The sequence below is a fragment of the Centropristis striata genome, chromosome 21, assembly GCF_030273125.1.
Source record: "Centropristis striata isolate RG_2023a ecotype Rhode Island chromosome 21, C.striata_1.0, whole genome shotgun sequence".
Classification (NCBI taxonomy): Eukaryota; Metazoa; Chordata; class Actinopteri; order Perciformes; family Serranidae; genus Centropristis; species Centropristis striata.
In genome coordinates, this window is record NC_081537.1 from 10,973,905 (window position 1) to 10,991,664 (window position 17,760).

Genomic DNA, 17,760 nt, shown 5'->3' on the forward strand with positions numbered 1-17,760 from the left:
ATGTATATCATTCCAAAATATGAATGCAAAATATGTTGACAGACAGCCTTATGGTGTTATTTATGTGTCTCCATTTAGTAAGAGGAACTTGTATATCTTTGGCTTATTAAGTATGCTATATTTGGGTGTTTGTATAATCCAGGAAGTGAGGTCTTCAGCCTTTACTTATATATGTATAAACTCAATTTCCTTCCTTAAAAGTGTACAACTTGAATTAAGAGTCAAAACATGAACCTTTTTGTGCAGGAGCCTTCCTCGATTCTGCAGCCTGAACTGGCAGCAGCCCCTTTACTTAATATACAAATATACAAAAATACAAAAATAGGTGATATCCCAAGCCACATGTGATGAGAAATGTTTTATTTAATGGGTCTACATTAATCCCCACAATAAGTAGATAAACTCAAATGCATGTTTGGTATATTAAATCATAGGCTGGAAATAGGAGGCAACCAAAACGTGGTTATAGTTTGAGTGGATGAGAAAAGTTATTCTCATCAGTGACTTCACAGATTATGGGGCTTTGACGTGTACAAACATGTCTCGACTACAGACATTCCTGAGACTTTTTTTATCTCAGCAGTCTCCAACAGCTACCTGGTGCATCTTTAGGGGAATCACATCTGTCCTCATCTGTCCATAATGGTGAAACTGGACTTTTTACATTAGGAAAAAATGATCTACTGTGTAACTTATAATAAAAAAAAATAACTTGTAAGATCTCATCGTTAATAAAATTACTTTGGTAACTGATTAGCAATAGGCAACAATGCACACAAGGCTAGAAATAGAGAGTAAAAAGTAATCCAGACATTTAAATTAAAAAAAATGTGAGCAATACTGGTATTTTCATCAAAATGCTTCCTTTCTCTAAAGGAAAAACTACACATGAAGAGAAACATTTCCGCCCTAGCTTGAGACCGGGACGGCCATTCAGTCCACTGACCAACAAACTTGTTTCAGTCTTTTTCTAGTGGTCCTCGTGTCTTTGTTTGAGGTGGTGGGTTCAGGAGAGCAGCTGGATCACTTCTCTGGCTCTGTGCGCCCTCTGCTGGACGTCTCTGTCCTCTGGTGCCTGTCCCGACTCTTCCACCAGGGCTAAGGCCTTCTGCACTGTGGTGTCTTTGGCTGCTCCACGAAGCCCCTCCAGGTACTGCAGCAGCACAGAGAACTTCTCGTCTGGAATCTGAGGGACAGTATTTTAAATCATCATGTTGCCTGAATCCTGCTCTCTGTCCTGTTTCAGAATCTCTTGTTTGAACAAAAAAAGTCTTAAATGAAAAAGAAAATTACATCTAACATGAAATACCAGTATTCAATAACAAGATTCAGTAGTCAAATAGTCATTATTTATTTTTATACGATCTTCCATACTTATAAAATATTGTATTTGAAGGTGACTCTGGAGCTCATACCAAGATGAGGGAGTAAAAACTTGAGAAACACTTTCACCAAAACAGTGTAAAAGTGAACAAAAGTAAGGAAACAGTGTATAATATAGACATTTGACCAGGGCTCCAATTATATTGTCAAATATATTATGAATTACTGCTTTTATATTCTACTCAATTCAATGTTATGCCACATTGCTGTATTATATCACATATGCTTGATACATACTACTTCACCTTATACAACATCTCATATTATATCATAATATAACCATATTATGTTAATTTGCCAATGATTTTTTGAATGACATTTATAGTGCATTTACGAATAAACTTAATCACATCAGTCTGGTGTGTACTGTTAACACAGACTTGCTGCCTTTTGCTATAAATTACACCATTGTATCCATTTACATTTTAAATCATATGCCCCTGTATACTTTCTATTTTATTGAGTTCTATATACCTATTCTAGTTTTTATTTTTTTTACTTTCTCTCTCGGTACTATTGTTTTTCTTGTGCTGCTGAAACACCTGAATTTCTTTGCTGGTGGTCAATAAAGGCTTATCTTGTTTGATCTTTAATGAAAATTGAAAAAAAGTAAAGTAATAGTAGTGGTTATCTGTAGTAAATTTTGACTTCTTGAACAACATAGTTATATTAGGCAGCACAAGAGAGCAACTTTAAATGTATATTTAAGTTAAAAGGTTAACTTTCTGTTCACAAGATGTCAAACAAACAGCAGTCTTACAACATATCCCTATGTCTCTTTTACGAATGCAGAATAGAGGGTGGTGTGACTTAATCTAATCAAAAAGGAAACATTGCAAAAAGGGCAACAACTCCCTCACTGTGAACCTGAGCTGAGAAAAAAAACCCACCAAGATCATCACACTGGTGGTTTTACCTGCTCAGAGTCAAACATGTGCTGCAGTAACCACGTCTGCCTGGTCTTCTGAAACTTCCACTCTGTGCGATTCTCAGCCCAGCTGCAAAGAAAACCATGAGAGAGCTGAATTACAAAAAAAGGTGTTGATTTTTTACACCACAGTTGGTGGTCTGTGTTATTATCCTACGTTGCTTCACAGTTTTTGCTGTATTCTTTCCTCACGTATACATCACAAGTGACAAGACCTTGACCTTAAAAAGGTTCTCCAGAGATCTACCATTGCTCTTTTGTAACACCAGAGACAGATTAGAAAAAGAATAGTCAAAATAAAAGCTGCACAGGCAGCGATATCCTGAGTTTTTAAGGGTCAATGTCAAATACACTGGATCATACATTTCCCACAATGCAGCTTGATAAGATCTTTCATTAGAACACAACAATCTTTTGAACTCAATGCCCTAAGTTTGCAACACAGGCTTATAAATTTAACATCATGATGTCATGGTTATTTTCCCAGACTTTAGAAAACTCCTTCAAGAGAGGTGCTCTTTATGACTATGTAAAATCTGAGGGACTTCCCATTGACATACAACACCACCAAAGATTTCAGGTGTTTCTGATTAGGTATTTTTGCTATGAAATGTTTTCACCAAAACATGTTTCCATGCTTTGATGTTCAAAAAGTACATTATTTTTCTCATTTATCTCAATATATCTGAACTCGCCCTTTGTCTGAAACGCTCCGTTTAGTGCCCATCTCTTTAAAAAACCCTCCCGAAAAGTCTAGTCCGATCAGTGTTTCTGGGTCTTCTGCATCTAAGCTCTTGGTGTCTCTGCATCATCATTGCAGCCAGGGAATGACTGTAGCAGCACAGTAGCAGCTCTATCCTACCTATATATATTACAGTTGTGACATTGCAACCTTACAGAAGTGCTGACGGCTTGTTTAAAGGGACAGTTTCTGGATATGGGCTTTGTGTATTCCTGTAAATTGAGCGGATTGTTTGATACTTTAGCACCTAGATGATCTTTATAGTCAAAAATTATATGCAAATGTTACTTCTCACAAAATGGGACCTTTAAATACGTCAAAAGTAGCTCTGTCATGGTTCTAAAAAACATTTGTTCTGTCTTTTGTGTCCCTCTCTGGTGAACGCGGTCAGAGAGACATACAGTATGGACATATTCCGGACACAAATACGACGATTGCCGGCTTTTTATTCACCCGTCCTACTAAGAGTGGCTCTTACCAGGTGAGGTACTCTAAGGCCTGCTGAGGTGCGATGGGTCCGGAGGCTTCAGGTTTCAGTATCGTTTCTCCCTCAGCCTTAAGCCTCTTCTTCTCTTCCTTCTTCAGGATCTTCTTCATCTTCCTCTCTAGAACTCGCCTCTCCTCGGGGCTCAGGTCCTCCTCTCCCTCCAGATCCTGTGTCCCCACTGGTCTAAGGGGCGGATCTGAAATCTGTCACACCAAAGCAAAAACAAAGGGCTCGTTGGAGTTATCTACATTAACAGACCTTCCTTTGCAGACCCTTATCATTTTCTGTGTTCGTGTAAAACTATTATCAAACAACCCGAAATAGCTCGAGCTGGCATTGATTGAATGATAAGAAAAATGTTGAAACAATAATTTAACTTTTGTGCACGTAATCAGCCATTTCCTGCCAGTATTTCACAGTCTGGATCAGTGTCGAGCTAATGCTAGATGCCCCAAACACTTTACTGTAAAAATGTCAAATAAATGTGACATTTCACTGTGCTACAGACGTGGAAGCTAAAGCACTTCTTTATTTGAATCACTTCCTGTTGCTCTGCAGCTCAGAGGGATGCTTCCTGTATCTGCAGCCCTATGAGGTCAGGCTAACACGCATTTATACTCTGTGGTGAAGTTTACTGTGGTGTGCAACATCCCTTAAGGGGTTGCATTCGAAGCACCGAGTGTTGTCCACAGCGCACGCTTGCATTGTTTAAAAATAACCAAGTCAGTTTTGTTTTGCCCAATCATACAGCGGAGCAAAAAGAAACAGGTGTTGTGTGAGTGAGAATCAAAACCAAAACGGATTTCAGTTTCATCACAGAGAAACTTTTCTGTGATAGATTTGAAATATTTTCACTTCACAGCCCCCAATATGTCCCCCATTTTCCTGCAGTAGCCAGTAACCACAGCCCAACTTAAAGACTGCGTTTAACTCTCAGGGGAAGTTAAACAAGAGACACAGTATGCTCTGATTTAACGGCCCACAGTCTGCATGGTGATGAAGAAAAAAAAAAAAAGAGGGAGGGGAGGAAAAGATTCTGATCACATGGCCACAAAGTCATTCTAAAAGTATGCTGGCGGGGTATAGCCCACAGACGTATAAAAGTGGTTCAGAGTGAGCGGCCGTGTCCATGCAACGAGCATCATTTTCAGAGCTTTGAGTCAATCAGCAGTGTCGGAGCTGGTGGATACAAAGACGACGAGTGGGTGACGGAAGCAAAAATGGTAAGTGGAAACATGTGTTTTTACTGAGCAGGCAGTTCTTAAAAGGGGAGCAGACAAAGACTGGCCAACGGGGACATGTGGTTGTAGATTCGTAGATTTCAGAAAGAAAACATTTTTACTGGTCACCACTACGTACGTATTGAGCAATCTAGAATAACGGCTGCCAGTTATGATAACATTTACGCTCAACTTTGAGTTAATTTAGGAAGGAAATGCACTTTATGTTGTAAGAGTTTGTTCCTGTGGAAGATTTATTGACTCACATGCTGAGCAATAGTAAATACTGTTAGAAATGTGTTAAAAAAAGCTGATAAACTGCCCAATTACTCAAACACTTTAGCTCCAACAATGTTTTTCCACCTGTTTTTGTGCACTAAAAGAGCAGCTGATTTACAGATACTCGTACGAAAAGTGCTAGATTTCTGTTCATCCCCTGATGGGAGGAAATGCTTGTCAAACAGTGGCTGATGCTGCGGAGGACAGGATGTCATCAGTGGGTGTTTTCTCTTCTTCTATTTCCAGTCCAATACAACAGTGGATGTGTTTACTACTGAGAGGAGCACCCCGCCTCTGTTTACTGACAGTTCCACCATTGTGAACAACAGCTCCACCATCATGAACACCTCCACTACAACCGTCCCCCCCGAAATTGAAGCCAATGACATAACGTCCAGGGCGAACTACATCTACATTATCTTGGCTGGGCTGGGCTTCGTGGCGGGCTGCTTCCTGCTCTACAGCTTCATCCAGACCTACAGAGCCCAGAGACGTCTGGCCTGGCTTGACTGCCTGCTCTGGGTCTTTTGTGGCCTCCAGCTGCTGCTCCTGCTCCTCTCCATCCACCTCCTCTACAAACCTCACTACCTGGAGACCACGGGTCTGGGCTGTTCTGCTCTCTCCTTCACCATCAACATGACCTCTCTGTGTGGCCTGCTGGTCTTAGTGCTCATGGCGTACGTCCTCACCCTGGATCCGCCGTCCCACGCCCTCCTGAGGAAGCCTTGGGTCTGCGCGGCTCTGGTGATCCTGACTTCTATCCTGATTTCTCTGCTGCTGGCTGGGCTTCGTGGTCTGCAGGATGATGGCGTTTGCTTTATGGATCCGGTCGTCGCTGGGGTGTCGTATGCAGCTGCTAGGTTGTTTCTGGCTTTTTTGATTCCCTACATCCTCCAACTGGGGCTTCTGATAGGTGGCTGCGTCCGGCAGTGGAGATCTAAAGGGCGTTTCCTCTCCGGCTCTGAGGAGGGTCCCATGTTCCTGACAGTCACGGTGGTGATGTTTTTCTGCCAGCTCTTCTACGGTGTGGCGCTGGTGAGAGGAGCACAACTGAAAGAGCCGGAGAAGGCGGAGCTGCGCCCTCGCGAGCGAGCGTTTCTGAGCGTGGCCGAGTTCGTGCTGTTCTCGGGGAGCAGCATCAGCCTCCTGCTCGTGCTGCTCATGCACAGGCCGTGTCGGGAGAGTCTTCACGGGGTGTTCAGGCAGCTGAGGGACTGCTGTCACCACTCAGGGCGCACGCAGCCTAACAGAAACATTATAGCCCCGCACATCGAGATCACAGACACCCTGCAGGACATAGAGTCATAGAGGACTCTAATCTACCAGAGCAGAACTCTGCTGATGCATCAAAACAAAGACTCTGGATCTGACGGATCAGACACTCTTAATCTAAAGTTTTTACAATGCCTTTAAAGTGTTTCTTTCTCTTTTTTAACAATGTTTTTTACTGAGATTTAATCACAACACCAAAAGACTCACATCAGTATACCAACATGTGCCCCTCCACATGAAAAAATTAGTTCATAAATGAAATTTTAAAAAGTTATAATGTATATTAAATAATGAAAGGCAGCATCTATACCCCCATGGGTTATCTCTATAAACAAACTGTTTTCTCCTCATTTTAATATCTTGTTTCTATTTCTCTTTTAAACGTTTTTACATGCATACATATTACATATCTTTTTTTGGTGTCTCTAGTTTCTGAACCTTTGTAAAGTTATTTTAACTTTTTTCTTTATTACATGTACAGTCCTTATAGTTCCTGTTGCAAAAATAAAGAAGTGTTTATAAAATTGTTATAAATCAACAAGTCTGAATAAGACAATTAAAAAAGGACTTGCTGTCAGTAGTATGTGTATTTTATATCTACTGAACCTGCTCTGAGAGAGACACACCTCTATTCTGGGAAAACAGACTTCGTTTACATAAACACGATTTATACAAAAGCCTCTTTAGACAAAATGCCTGGAAAAACCTCTGCTACTCCCAGAATGCCACATTGGAAACATTTAGTCAGGGAAAATAAAAGTTGGGTTGTAAGTTTAGGCCAACAGTGTCAATCTCTAAAGCTGTTAAAAGAACCAAAACAAGCCACACAAATTCCAATTCATTTCAAGAAATTAACAGGCACCAGTTCGAGGAATAACTGACCTGCATGGATCACATATCGCATCAGTGCCAACACAGAGTGGCACAAACTCCGGGACCAGTAGGAAAATTGTTACACGAGCTGTGTTGCATAACGTATTGGCGGCACATTTAATTTCAGACCTCATTCACACTGTGTAAAATCACAGTAGCAACACTTAAAGTCTTAAAGTTAAAGATCTAACTAACATATGTCACTCCTCGGAAAGTCACTAGCCATTAAATGCCGGATATGATGCACTCACATGGAAAATCATCTGCAGTCTCAAACAGGTGCCTGTACACCAAAACAGAAAGGTGCTGTTAAAAGTGAGAATATCCCCGTCTGCCCTTCATCTTGTTTTGTGTAAATATATTGTTCGTCTGTCTTTGCTAAAAGTGCCCCGACTCCCATATTTATATATTTTAACTTTCTACAATCTTAGTCTCGTTCACACTTCAGTGCACTGTGTACGGCTCTGGCGTCCTAAAATGACATCATTATTTATGTAATAAGATAAATCCATATAAAAATACAGAGGGGTCTTTCCGTACCAAGATCTCAGTTCATGTCAAGGGTTTTCTTAAAAAATAAATAAAATAAATTGGTGAAATAAATTCATGGGTCATTGCATAATTCTTTAGCTCGATTTCAAATTATAAAAGTTTGGCCCTCTGAGCTTGTATGTGTATTTTAAACCTCCCCAATAACCTATTTTTCACTGGATTGGGATATATTTTTGTACTAAACATCCAAAAAACATAAATGTAATTTACAACATGCTGAATATTTTTGATTAATAGAAATAATGAAATTAAGAACCTTTAAATATCTAAATATCCTTTTTTTAAAAAAGATATTTGGTCCTGCATATTAAATTGAGTGCCACATATCTTCCGAGCTAAAACTTTAAGGTATTTTGACTGTTTGTGATTGTGATTTTCCACAATAATTAATTTTAAAATTTCCTTGAAACGTTTTAGAAGAGTTAATATTTATTGCAGATGTATACAAATCTGAAATATGTTAAATTACTGAATAACCCATTTGGGATATTTATTGTGGCTACTTACTTTATTGTTAATAAACTGAAGTGAAGCAATAATGAAAAAAATTGTTTTGCTTGTGTATGTGTGTGTGGGTATGCGTGTGTGTGTTACTGTGTGTGTGTGTGTGTGTGTGTGTGTATGTGTACGCATGTGTGTGTGTGTGTGTGTTTGTGTTTCTTGCTGTAAGTGGGTGGCACCACTAACACACTTCTCAGTATTTTCTGTGTCACCTGCTTTCAAAGTCACCAGCGTGATTACAGGGAGGATCAGGATGACCGCAATGCAGTGCAAGCAAACTCAGGTAGGTTTTCTTTTTAATATACGTCACAAAATAATTTATATCATAGCCAACTGACTGATGTTATCTTACAGTTTTCTAATTAAAGTAACTGTATCTGTCAAATGTACCATTCATTCATTTTACTCAGTTGTTCTAAAGACCTGTTGCAACAACTGGAGATTTTTAAAGAATTTCTGGACATTTTATGTTTTTTACTATTTAATTAGCAGTAGTGAGAGAACAACTGAGGGACTATCGGGTCTCTCTTTCTCTTCAATTGTTATAAATAATATGACATATAATTATATAAAGCATTTGAAGCAAATCTGACATTATTTTTCAAGAGAAGCAGCTACAGCTGAGCTATAAGACAATGATAAACTATATAGTTTTGCAGCTGATCTTGTGAAATGATTTTAAATAGAATGGTACTATTCAGTATATTCAGTGCTGGCAAATTTAATGTAATTTATTAATAATGTACACAGATTTTTGCCTCTTAAAAGGGATAGTTTGGATCTTTTGAAGTGGGTTTGTGTGAGGTACCTATCAATCATCAGTGAAAAAACCTATATTAGATAGTCAGCCCACACTATGGAGAAACAGGCAGGAGAACCAGTACCGAGGCTAAACAATGGATTCTTGTGGAAGGGGGCAACCACAAAATGTATTTTAACCACCTCGGTTTAAGTCTCGGCTAGATTTAGATTTTTTTCACTGCTTTACATTCCTTTAAAAAGCCCTTTCTGGCAGGGAAAGGAAGCTGTTATCTATGCTTTATTCAAAGCCACCAGACTTCACTGACAAAATAAGTCATTTTAACTCAAGAACACAGGAGATCCTGCTCGAAACTTACCTCTAAAAAACACCAAAGTCACACAATAATACTAACTGCTTAGTACTGTGTTCTGCAAGGAAATAATACTGTTTTGTCAATGGAGTCTGCTGGCGAAGAGCATAGAACAGCATCAGTTCCTCCTGCACACAGCTGTCTGACAACAAGGTAAAGCAGTAGAAATATTTAAAGAATAGTGGACACTAAAAATAATAGATTTTTTTCTCTTTAATAGGGTCTGTTTTTGGTGGCTTAAAAAATGTTTTGCGCTGCAGGGTATTGCTTAGCTCCCATGCCAGTTCTCGTGGCTGATTTTGGGAATACATTGACTATGGAAAAGCACCTAATACAAATCCTCTTTAATAACTCCAAACTATTCCTTTCAAGTCTATTCGTTCACACTAAATCCCAGTCTTGAGAATCTGACACAAGCTTGACTTACCACACTTCTCCTCTCTGTCTAGAACAAAGAGGGGGCATCACTACACATCCAAGAAGACACCGGCACAGAAAGTGTCAACAGATGACACCACAGTCATCATTGGGGCTAAAACCTTGGAAAACTATGGAAACTTAAGGGCGAGCTACTGCTACCACCAGATCAACACAAAAGTGTAATATGGACATGACCATGTGCGTGGCCGACAGAGTCTTCACTGTTCAAATCAATGACACACAGGCAGTCGTCTCTGAGGTCGCCTCAGAGAGTCGTCAGCGTTATCATATCAGCCTCGTCCTCTCCAGCTTCTACATTATACTCCTGTTCCCTGTCGGCTTCATCGGGAACATCCTGATCATAGCGGTCAACCTGAACCACAGGGGCCGCCTGACAGCCCCAGACCTCTACTTTGTGAACCTAGCCGTGGCTGATTTGGCCCTTGTGGCGGACTCTCTGATAGAGGTGTTCAACCTGAAGCAGGGATACTACGACAAGCCGGGCCTCTGCACCTTCATGAACCTCTTCCAGCAGATCAACATGTACAGCAGTGTCTTCTTCCTAACCTGGATGAGCTTCGACCGGTTCGTCGCACTGACTGGCTTCATGGGTCGCAGCATGCCGCGTGCACGCCTCAGCTGTTCCCTCATCTGGGTGTCCTCGTCTCTGCTCACCGTGCTTCCTTTTGCTATAGCTCAAAGGCAACATGCAGGAGATCTCCACTTCTGCTTCGCTAACGTGACCCAGATTCAGTGGCTGGAGGTGACGCTGGGTTTTTTGTTGCCTTTCTGCATCTTGGGTCGGTGCTACTGGAGAATAGCTCAGGTGCTCCGGCGGAGTCACAGGGGACAGGGCGGCCCGCAGCAGAAGCCTCGCAGGCAGAAAGCCCTGCGTATGATCTCTGCAGCTGTGTTAGTCTTCTTCCTCTGCTGGCTCCCGGAGAACGTGTTTGTGAGCGTTCACCTTCTGAGAGGAGACACAGATGGCGGCACACTGTGGCAGGACTACCCTCTGACGGGTCACGCTGTCAGGCTGGCAGCCTTTTCTAACAGCTGTCTAAACCCGCTCATCTACAGCTTTGTTGGAGAGACCTTTCGGGATAAACTGAAGCTTTGTCTCCACGAGAGGAGCAAATTGGCCAAACTGCACAGGTCATCCTCAAGAAAAGCTATTTATGTACCAGCTACAAACCCATGTGACCATGCAACATGCAGAAGACCAAGCCTGTCAACACATTTATGCTCCAACATCCTCCCGCAAACTGTTCTGCTACCCCCAAATAAATACCGCAGATAATCACACAGATACTAGATAACATCATGTCTGAATCATCAGTGTAAAGATGCTATTTATGGACAATGTAAAGGCAAGGACTCCAACTGTTGTGGAAACACTTTGTTGAATAAGTTATTTCAGGTTTATGCAGAACATTTATTGGCAATTTTGACATTGCTTTGACAGGGTTTTTAATTAAATTCCTTATGCCACCTGGAATGTAACATCAGACCAGTTTTTGCTATTTAAATGTACTTATTAATAAAAACTCAAATGTAAGAGTCACTTCCCACTTACTTTCTAGGCCTCCAAAATATATTACTTGGTCTTAATTTTGTTTTGACTAAGTTATTAGCACAAGTAAAGCTTCTCTGAATGGAGCAACACAGATCTGCTGGTGTTAAAGGAAGCATCTACTTACCTCACTGTCTCTTGTCTTCTGCGTTTCTTTCTTTTTCTTTTTCTTCTTCTGTTTTTTATCATCTGCTGTGAGTGTCACATGTGGAATCTGCACTGGAGCCTCCTGAAATACATAAACAACGTTTATGTATTTAATAAGCAATTTCAGGTTGTGCCATCAGGTAGAAGTACATAGACTGTGCTACTCACCTCTGCCTCCATCTTTTTCCTTTTCTTTTTTCCTTTAGTGTCCATTATTTCTTCTGCATGGACCTCGCTGACATTTGAACTCTTCCTTTTAGATGTCAAAGATTTGTCTTTGGCCATGATATGGTTTGCTGCTAGAAACAAAAGCATCAGCACGTCACATCACGTAACAAACAGATAAACATACACTAATGCTAAGATTAATAGGGATAACTGTGTTTGCCTTCATAATTCGCTGTGATTAACATTGCATGACACTAACACAGACAGATAGAAGAACATGTTATTGAAAGCTAAAGATGAGTGTTCAACACATGTAAACAGTTTTACAGCCAAAAGCACAAATGTTACGCTGGTTATAATGGATTCATACGGTTGCAAAAGAAGAATGCTATCACCATTAAAACGTTATAATGGAATACACATATCACACGGAAGAATAAAGAGATACACTTACTTGAAATGCGAAAAACGTGTAGTAGAACTAGTATGGAAAGCACACATCCAGCATGGGAACCCAACAGGAAGTGATCTCAGCTTGGTGAGTCGTGATTGGACAGATTCTCGCTTTGTTTTGTGATAGGTCAATAGTGTGATTGCGTCACGGCCCTCTGAAAAAAAACAACTACCGAAACCTTCAGTATCTGTATTTATATTTATATATTTATAGTATAAATCATTTAAAGCTTCACAGCAGCTATTAAATAGTCCTTGGGGTATGTGAAACGTTTTTAATTGTATAATAAATACACACTATTTTATTTTGGCAAATTAATAATAATAATTAATAATTAATAATACAAAAAAATGTAAAACAATAAATAAAAATACTTTCAATGACCACTTTATGTTAATGATAAACGTACAATATAGAAATAATAACATTTTTAATAAAAATATAGAAACTCTGAGGAGTGATGTAATATCCCTCTAGTGGAACGGTCCACACCAACGTTCAGCAGAAGCGCCGGATGGAGTTTAATGCAGCACATCGCAGTGTTACATGACCTAGCCAAGGTGCGTTTGGTAATAATACCATTTATTTGACCTAACGCCTTGTGTCCTAAGATGATCAGTTGTTCGAGATGTCTACAACCACAGGACGAGTTCTCAGCGGTCTGACACGCGTTGCTTTCAGTCGAGGAATATTTGTTCATAACGTGACACCGACTGTGAGGTAAGTTCGTGTATAAATCTGCTATGGAAACCACGTTGAGTCTGTAGTGTGATTCATAATGAGGTTTTTACCGTAATACATGTTCCATTCAATACGGTAACCTGATGATTTAGTCAGCAAATAAATCACATTTGAGCTATAATGTCATTGATGGTTATTTTAGCATGGCACGTGATTTTAATAGCTGTAGCCTGTTGGCAAAGATTTTAGCATTACAAAACTTTTTTTTTTTACTGTACTGTGTATATCCATAACGTATTATATTTTAGGTATTTTTTATTTATTATTCCATGCAACAAGTGTGTGTGTCACTAGTTTGCAATCACAAGATTACTCTCTGGAAAAACCCTATGTGCAATAAGAACAATAACGCTCATAAGGAGCCATGTAAGTATTTTATGTATACAATTTATTTATATTTATGTATGTATATAATGTCTTATTTTCTTTTTTTATTCTTTTTTTTTAATCTTCTGTTAGTTTCTGTGGCGAATAAATTTCCCAACTACAGGGTAAATAATCTTATCTCTTCAAACCCGAGAACCTAACTGACACTATTTGACCAACCCATCACCTATTGTGTCATGTCCTCGGATAACCGGATGACACATGTTGGAGTTCTATTCAAAGTGACCAAGCGAATCACTGTGTATTCATTAGGAGTTGTAATAGTAAGATATACCATATACTGAGTTTTGGATGCTTTCAAGGCACCTATAAAAGCAGTGGGTGCTGCCAATGTCCCATAGGATTGGTTTTATGGAGCAGTAGGTTATATCAGTTTTATTGGATTGTGTAAATGGCATTTTATTGTTGTAATAGGTCATTTAACCTAATTTAGATGTGCACTGTTAGGTAGGTGAGGCACAGGGATGACATAATTATACTTTAAAAGTCAACCTTAACTGAGGCACATCACTAAACAAACTGAGCCTTAGATATGAATAAGAATGTGACAATAACACTTTCCAAAGTCAACCCCTAACTGATGCAGTTTTATATTTCTGTCTCGACAGACTGAACACTGTGCGGTCCCTGGCGCTGAGCCCTCACAGGTCAGCTGAGTCCAAAGATGAAGAGGTGATCAGTGAGCCCATCAAGTTCTCCACTAGTAAAGGCAGTCACAGGACCTGGAGAGTTGATCGCTCAATGGGGAGCCAACATAGGCGCCCTCTGTGGAAAGTCCTCCCCATCAGCATCGGATTTAGTGTCTTACTGCTGTGGTGTGCACTGAGAAGCGAGTCGGACATTGATGAAAAGCTGGAGAAGCAGCTGTATGAGCATTTTCCCACATCTTCAGAGGAGGAAGAAGAGGAACAAGACAAAAGTGAAGCAAGCTAACAAATGTGGGACTTATGATTTGTATATATTTCAGGTTATATTTATTGCGACATGGTTGCTTTAGTTTCAGGCTGAGGCACCAACTCATTGAGTTGAAGATGCAGTGGTGAAGCCGTCCATTGCTATGGGATGGTTTACGCAAAAATGAGTTGCATTGCGTTAGACCATATATTGCCTTTTGTCAGTTAAATGTTGTGAATTAAAATGCCTTGATTTAAGCCACCCAACCTGTGGTACATGTGATTTCTATATATATATACACACACACACACACACACTTCAGTTAAATGTATATTTAACTTTTCAGTCACCCCATATTAGCATGTATTAAAAATGGGTTCACTAATTCACCAACTGCCCTCAGTGCTGCTGTATTGTCAGACAAGTCTAGGAATTGGACTTGTAACTGGAGTTGCCAGTTCGCATCCCAGGGCCGACAGATCAAGGACCGAAATGCCCTTGAGCAAGACACCCAACCCCCTCACAGCTCCCTAGGCGCAGAAATGTGCTGCCCACTGTGCTTTGCATGGTGTGTAAAATAGGATGGGTTAAATGCAGATGTTGAATTTCCCCATTGTAGGATTACTCTTAAGGCTTTGGACATTACAATCCTGTCACTTTGATCTTAGCCACCACTTTATGGAAGTGAAATACTAAATTTCAAACAATTGTCATCTAGCCAAAAGCAGAAAACAGCAAAAAAAAAAAAAAAAAACCTGAGGCCAAGAATTGAGGTAGCGGAAAGTTTATTTACAGCACAACAAGAAATCCTATGACATGCACACACAGGATAAAAGGTATGAGTTCTAAAATAGTTTTGCAAACCTGAGAAAGGCAGTGGAATATTTGTTTCAGCATTTACAGGTATGAAGCTCTATTCTACAGTGAATAGGACAGTTGGAGAAAGAGTGAAATGAAAAATGAAGTACAAAAAGGAAAACATGCCTGAAACTACAAATAACAAATTAGGTGGTACACATGCTGGTAATAGTTCCAAGATTTACAAAACAAACCCCAGTCAATCCCTCCCACCCCCCACTAAAAAGATAAAATCAAGTAATCATTTATGCACGCTCTCCTCTAATTCGCCTGGCCAGCTGGATGTCCTTGGGCATGATAGTGACCCTCTTTGCGTGGATAGCGCACAGGTTGGTGTCCTCAAACAGTCCGACCAAGTATGCCTCACTGGCTTCCTACAAAAGGGAGAAGAAAGTTATGGATTATAATAAGCTAGAAAACAGAAATAACTTTAGTAAACCATGAAACCAGAAGTTTAAAAGATAAAGTGGTCTCTTACCTGCAGAGCACCAATAGCTGCGCTCTGGAAACGCAGATCTGTCTTGAAATCCTGAGCGATTTCTCTCACAAGGCGCTGGAAGGGCAGCTTCCTGATGAGCAGCTCAGTGGACTTCTGGTACCGACGGATCTCACGCAGAGCAACAGTGCCAGGCCTACAACAACAAAGTAAACTATGAAAACACTGGAATAAAAGACACCCACTGAACACTAGTGTTAGAAAGAATGCATGTGCAGAGGCATTTGTTGCCCTCAGACTTAATATAGTTTGTAGCAACCACATACTGCAATCACAACAGCCTAGATAAAACAAACTGGAGCACTCATAAGCATGTACCTGTATCTATGGGGCTTCTTCACTCCGCCAGTGGATGGCGCGCTTTTCCTTGCAGCTTTTGTGGCCAGCTGCTTCCTCGGCGCCTTTCCTCCGGTGGATTTACGAGCGGTCTGCTTGGTACGAGCCATTATTCACCTGCAGGTCTGAAAACAACAACAAAAGAGAACACCTAATATAAATTTAATATAATAAAGTACTATTGTCAAGAGGATGATCTTCACTGGACCGAATATCTGTCCTAGTGACGAATACTGCCGCAATTTAACCACTGACGCTCATGACCCACATCCTCATTTGTGAAACAAACATAATTTCTTAATACATTTTAAGTAATAGCGGAACTAGAAACTAAGCAAATATTGTTTCAGTGGTAACTAATTGGCTAGAGGCGCCTCCTAATAGGCAGATACGATAGAAGCCCTGCCGAAACACCGGTGGTTTTAATTTAACAAAACAAGCCTGTGTAAAGTGGCGCCACCATTAAGCTCCGGGACAGACACACGTTTCTCTGCTGTCGTTAGCAGGCACATTTAAAGCTAGCATCTACCGCTGCAAAATGGCGCCAGCTAGCTCCCAGTTAGGCTTAACAACATCAACATGAAGACAAGGTAACCATCTAAGCCAACTGATGTATCACCACTCAAGTGACGTGAGCCTTAGTTGTACAATTAATTGGATTAACATAGTTTCTAAGTGAGTCAAGTTTGTACAGAGTATCAAGTGTAGCTAACAGTTAGCCTGCTGGCTATGGCGCGCGCCGTTTTGTTGTCAAGGGACTACCGATTAACGCCAGTTTAACCGTATTTTAACGTTAATAACCAGCAGGAAATGAAAAACCACCGTATACATTATTAACATTAACACCGAATGTAGAAAAACAAAATATAAGTAAATAACGCGCTCACTCACCCTTTGTGTTTATTTTCCGGGAAAGCGATGTCTCCTCCTTCGCGTCGGTTGTCTATATTGACTGAGGGAGCAGGAGGTGGTATTTATATGCTGAGTGAAGCGGCGCTTTAAGTCCCGCCCCTGAGCCAACAGGATTGGTCCAAACTCAAATCCCTGACGGAATGTGATTAGTGGAGGAAATGAGGAGGACAACTGCCTCTGCATTTGAAGTAGAACGGAACAAGAAGTGCCTTATTTTAAACGGAGGTGTCCACATTATTTTTACAGTCATTCATGAGCCCGAAGCTGCTACTTTTTCTTAGTCAACACAGTCTTTATCTATGAAATGATCTCTTAAAGTGTGGTGCTCACCGAGATCAAATCCTTTTATTTTCTTTAAATGGAACCAAAGGGAACAATGCTGCACTATTAAACAATGGATTTACCATTTTATGTGTAGCAATCTTCAGCTTCAGTAGATTGGGGAAAGGGTTGTCAATAGCATGTGATGATGGAAAGGGAATACATTATAGCCAAGATGAACACTGAGGATATTTTGCTTGGACTTGCACACCCTCAGTCTTCAGCATAAGTCAGCTGTTTTCAGTCAATAAACCTTTAATTGGCTATAACTGGAAAATACTTGTCACTAGGACTTATTGATGCACTAATAGCTCTTATTGCACTATACCTTGATTGTTTGCTTTTACTCTTCCTGTAAGTCGCTTTGGATAAAAGCGTCTGCTAAATGTCTAAATGTAAATAAAACAAGTTTTAAAAAACCCTCCAAAATAATACAAAGGGAGAAAACCTATGACCTATGATGGTCAAGCATCAGGCACACACTTAGCACACAGACAGTCTGGTTTTTGTGCCAAGAAAGGAGGGTTCAGCTGGGAGCACAGCCACAACCAGTCTGGTGAAAAGCCAGCTTGCTTCATTGTCATTCATAAGAAAACCATTTCCTGTTACTCTCAAGTTGTTTCTATTAGCATACAGGGTTTACAACCTATTATTGTAAAGTTTGACTGTGTTACTGTTGCCACCTTTATATTGCTTACACGTTTTTT

At 40.2% G+C, this 17,760-nt stretch overlaps 4 protein-coding genes across 6 annotated transcripts; 2 read left to right on the plus strand and 2 right to left on the minus strand.

Moving 5' to 3' along the window:
- Positions 1–343: 343 nt before the first annotated feature.
- Positions 344–12,205, minus strand: LOC131959407 (uncharacterized protein C7orf50 homolog). Of its 3 annotated transcripts, none has more exons than XM_059324602.1 (6): positions 12,109–12,205; positions 11,655–11,785; positions 11,467–11,568; positions 3,532–3,743; positions 2,300–2,381; positions 344–1,186 (listed from the first exon to the last, which is right to left on the minus strand). In XM_059324602.1, the coding sequence occupies exons 2-6, from the start codon at positions 11,769–11,771 to the stop codon at positions 1,007–1,009; spliced, it is 693 nt and encodes a 230-aa protein (XP_059180585.1). In that variant the 5' UTR covers positions 11,772–11,785; positions 12,109–12,205; the 3' UTR covers positions 344–1,006. The 3 variants fall into 3 exon arrangements, with proteins under 3 accessions (XP_059180585.1, XP_059180584.1, XP_059180583.1); XM_059324601.1 differs by having other exon boundaries at positions 11,655–11,782; positions 12,109–12,162; XM_059324600.1 differs by lacking the exon at positions 12,109–12,205 and adding an exon at positions 12,025–12,060 and having other exon boundaries at positions 11,655–11,782.
- LOC131959276 (G-protein coupled estrogen receptor 1-like) lies at positions 9,960–11,137 on the plus strand. The gene has a single exon (XM_059324425.1). It carries the CDS (start codon positions 9,960–9,962, stop codon positions 11,064–11,066), a length of 1,107 nt encoding a protein of 368 aa, XP_059180408.1. The 3' UTR covers positions 11,067–11,137.
- A 395-nt stretch (positions 12,206–12,600) lies between the features above and the next one.
- On the plus strand, positions 12,601–14,387 carry LOC131959666 (ubiquinol-cytochrome-c reductase complex assembly factor 4). The gene is made up of 2 exons (XM_059324877.1): positions 12,601–12,828; positions 13,845–14,387. The coding sequence occupies exons 1-2, from the start codon at positions 12,737–12,739 to the stop codon at positions 14,167–14,169; spliced, it is 417 nt and encodes a 138-aa protein (XP_059180860.1). The 5' UTR covers positions 12,601–12,736; the 3' UTR covers positions 14,170–14,387.
- Positions 14,388–14,898: 511 nt separating this feature from the next.
- Positions 14,899–16,780, minus strand: h3f3d (H3 histone, family 3D). The gene is made up of 4 exons (XM_059325189.1): positions 16,712–16,780; positions 15,803–15,945; positions 15,467–15,620; positions 14,899–15,362 (listed from the first exon to the last, which is right to left on the minus strand). Exons 2-4 carry the CDS (start codon positions 15,928–15,930, stop codon positions 15,234–15,236), a joined length of 411 nt encoding a protein of 136 aa, XP_059181172.1. The 5' UTR covers positions 15,931–15,945; positions 16,712–16,780; the 3' UTR covers positions 14,899–15,233.
- Between the last annotated feature and the right edge of the window lie 980 nt (positions 16,781–17,760).

Bases quoted from the DNA above. Each gene is read 5' to 3' on its own strand.
- LOC131959276 (XM_059324425.1), top strand. From the start codon at position 9,960: ATGACCATGTGCGTGGCCGACAGAGTCTTCACTGTTCAAATCAATGAC.
- LOC131959407 (XM_059324600.1), bottom strand. From the start codon at position 12,052: ATGGTGATAGCATTCTTCTTTTGCAACC. The intron at 11,569-11,654 runs GTGAGTAGCACA...TATGTATTTCAG, and splicing joins GGAAAAAGATGGAGGCAGAG to GAGGCTCCAGTGCAGATTCC. The intron at 3,744-11,466 runs GTAAGTAGATGC...TTGGTGTGACAG, and splicing joins AGAAGACAAGAGACAGTGAG to ATTTCAGATCCGCCCCTTAG.
- LOC131959666 (XM_059324877.1), top strand. From the start codon at position 12,737: ATGTCTACAACCACAGGACGAGTTCTCAGCGGTCTGACACGCGTTGCT. The intron at 12,829-13,844 runs GTAAGTTCGTGT...CTGTCTCGACAG, and splicing joins AACGTGACACCGACTGTGAG to ACTGAACACTGTGCGGTCCC.
- h3f3d (XM_059325189.1), bottom strand. From the start codon at position 15,930: ATGGCTCGTACCAAGCAGACCGCTCGTAAATCCACCGGAGGAAAGGCG. The intron at 15,621-15,802 runs GTACATGCTTAT...TTGTTGTTGTAG, and splicing joins AAGAAGCCCCATAGATACAG to GCCTGGCACTGTTGCTCTGC. The intron at 15,363-15,466 runs GTAAGAGACCAC...TCCCTTTTGTAG, and splicing joins CAGCTATTGGTGCTCTGCAG to GAAGCCAGTGAGGCATACTT.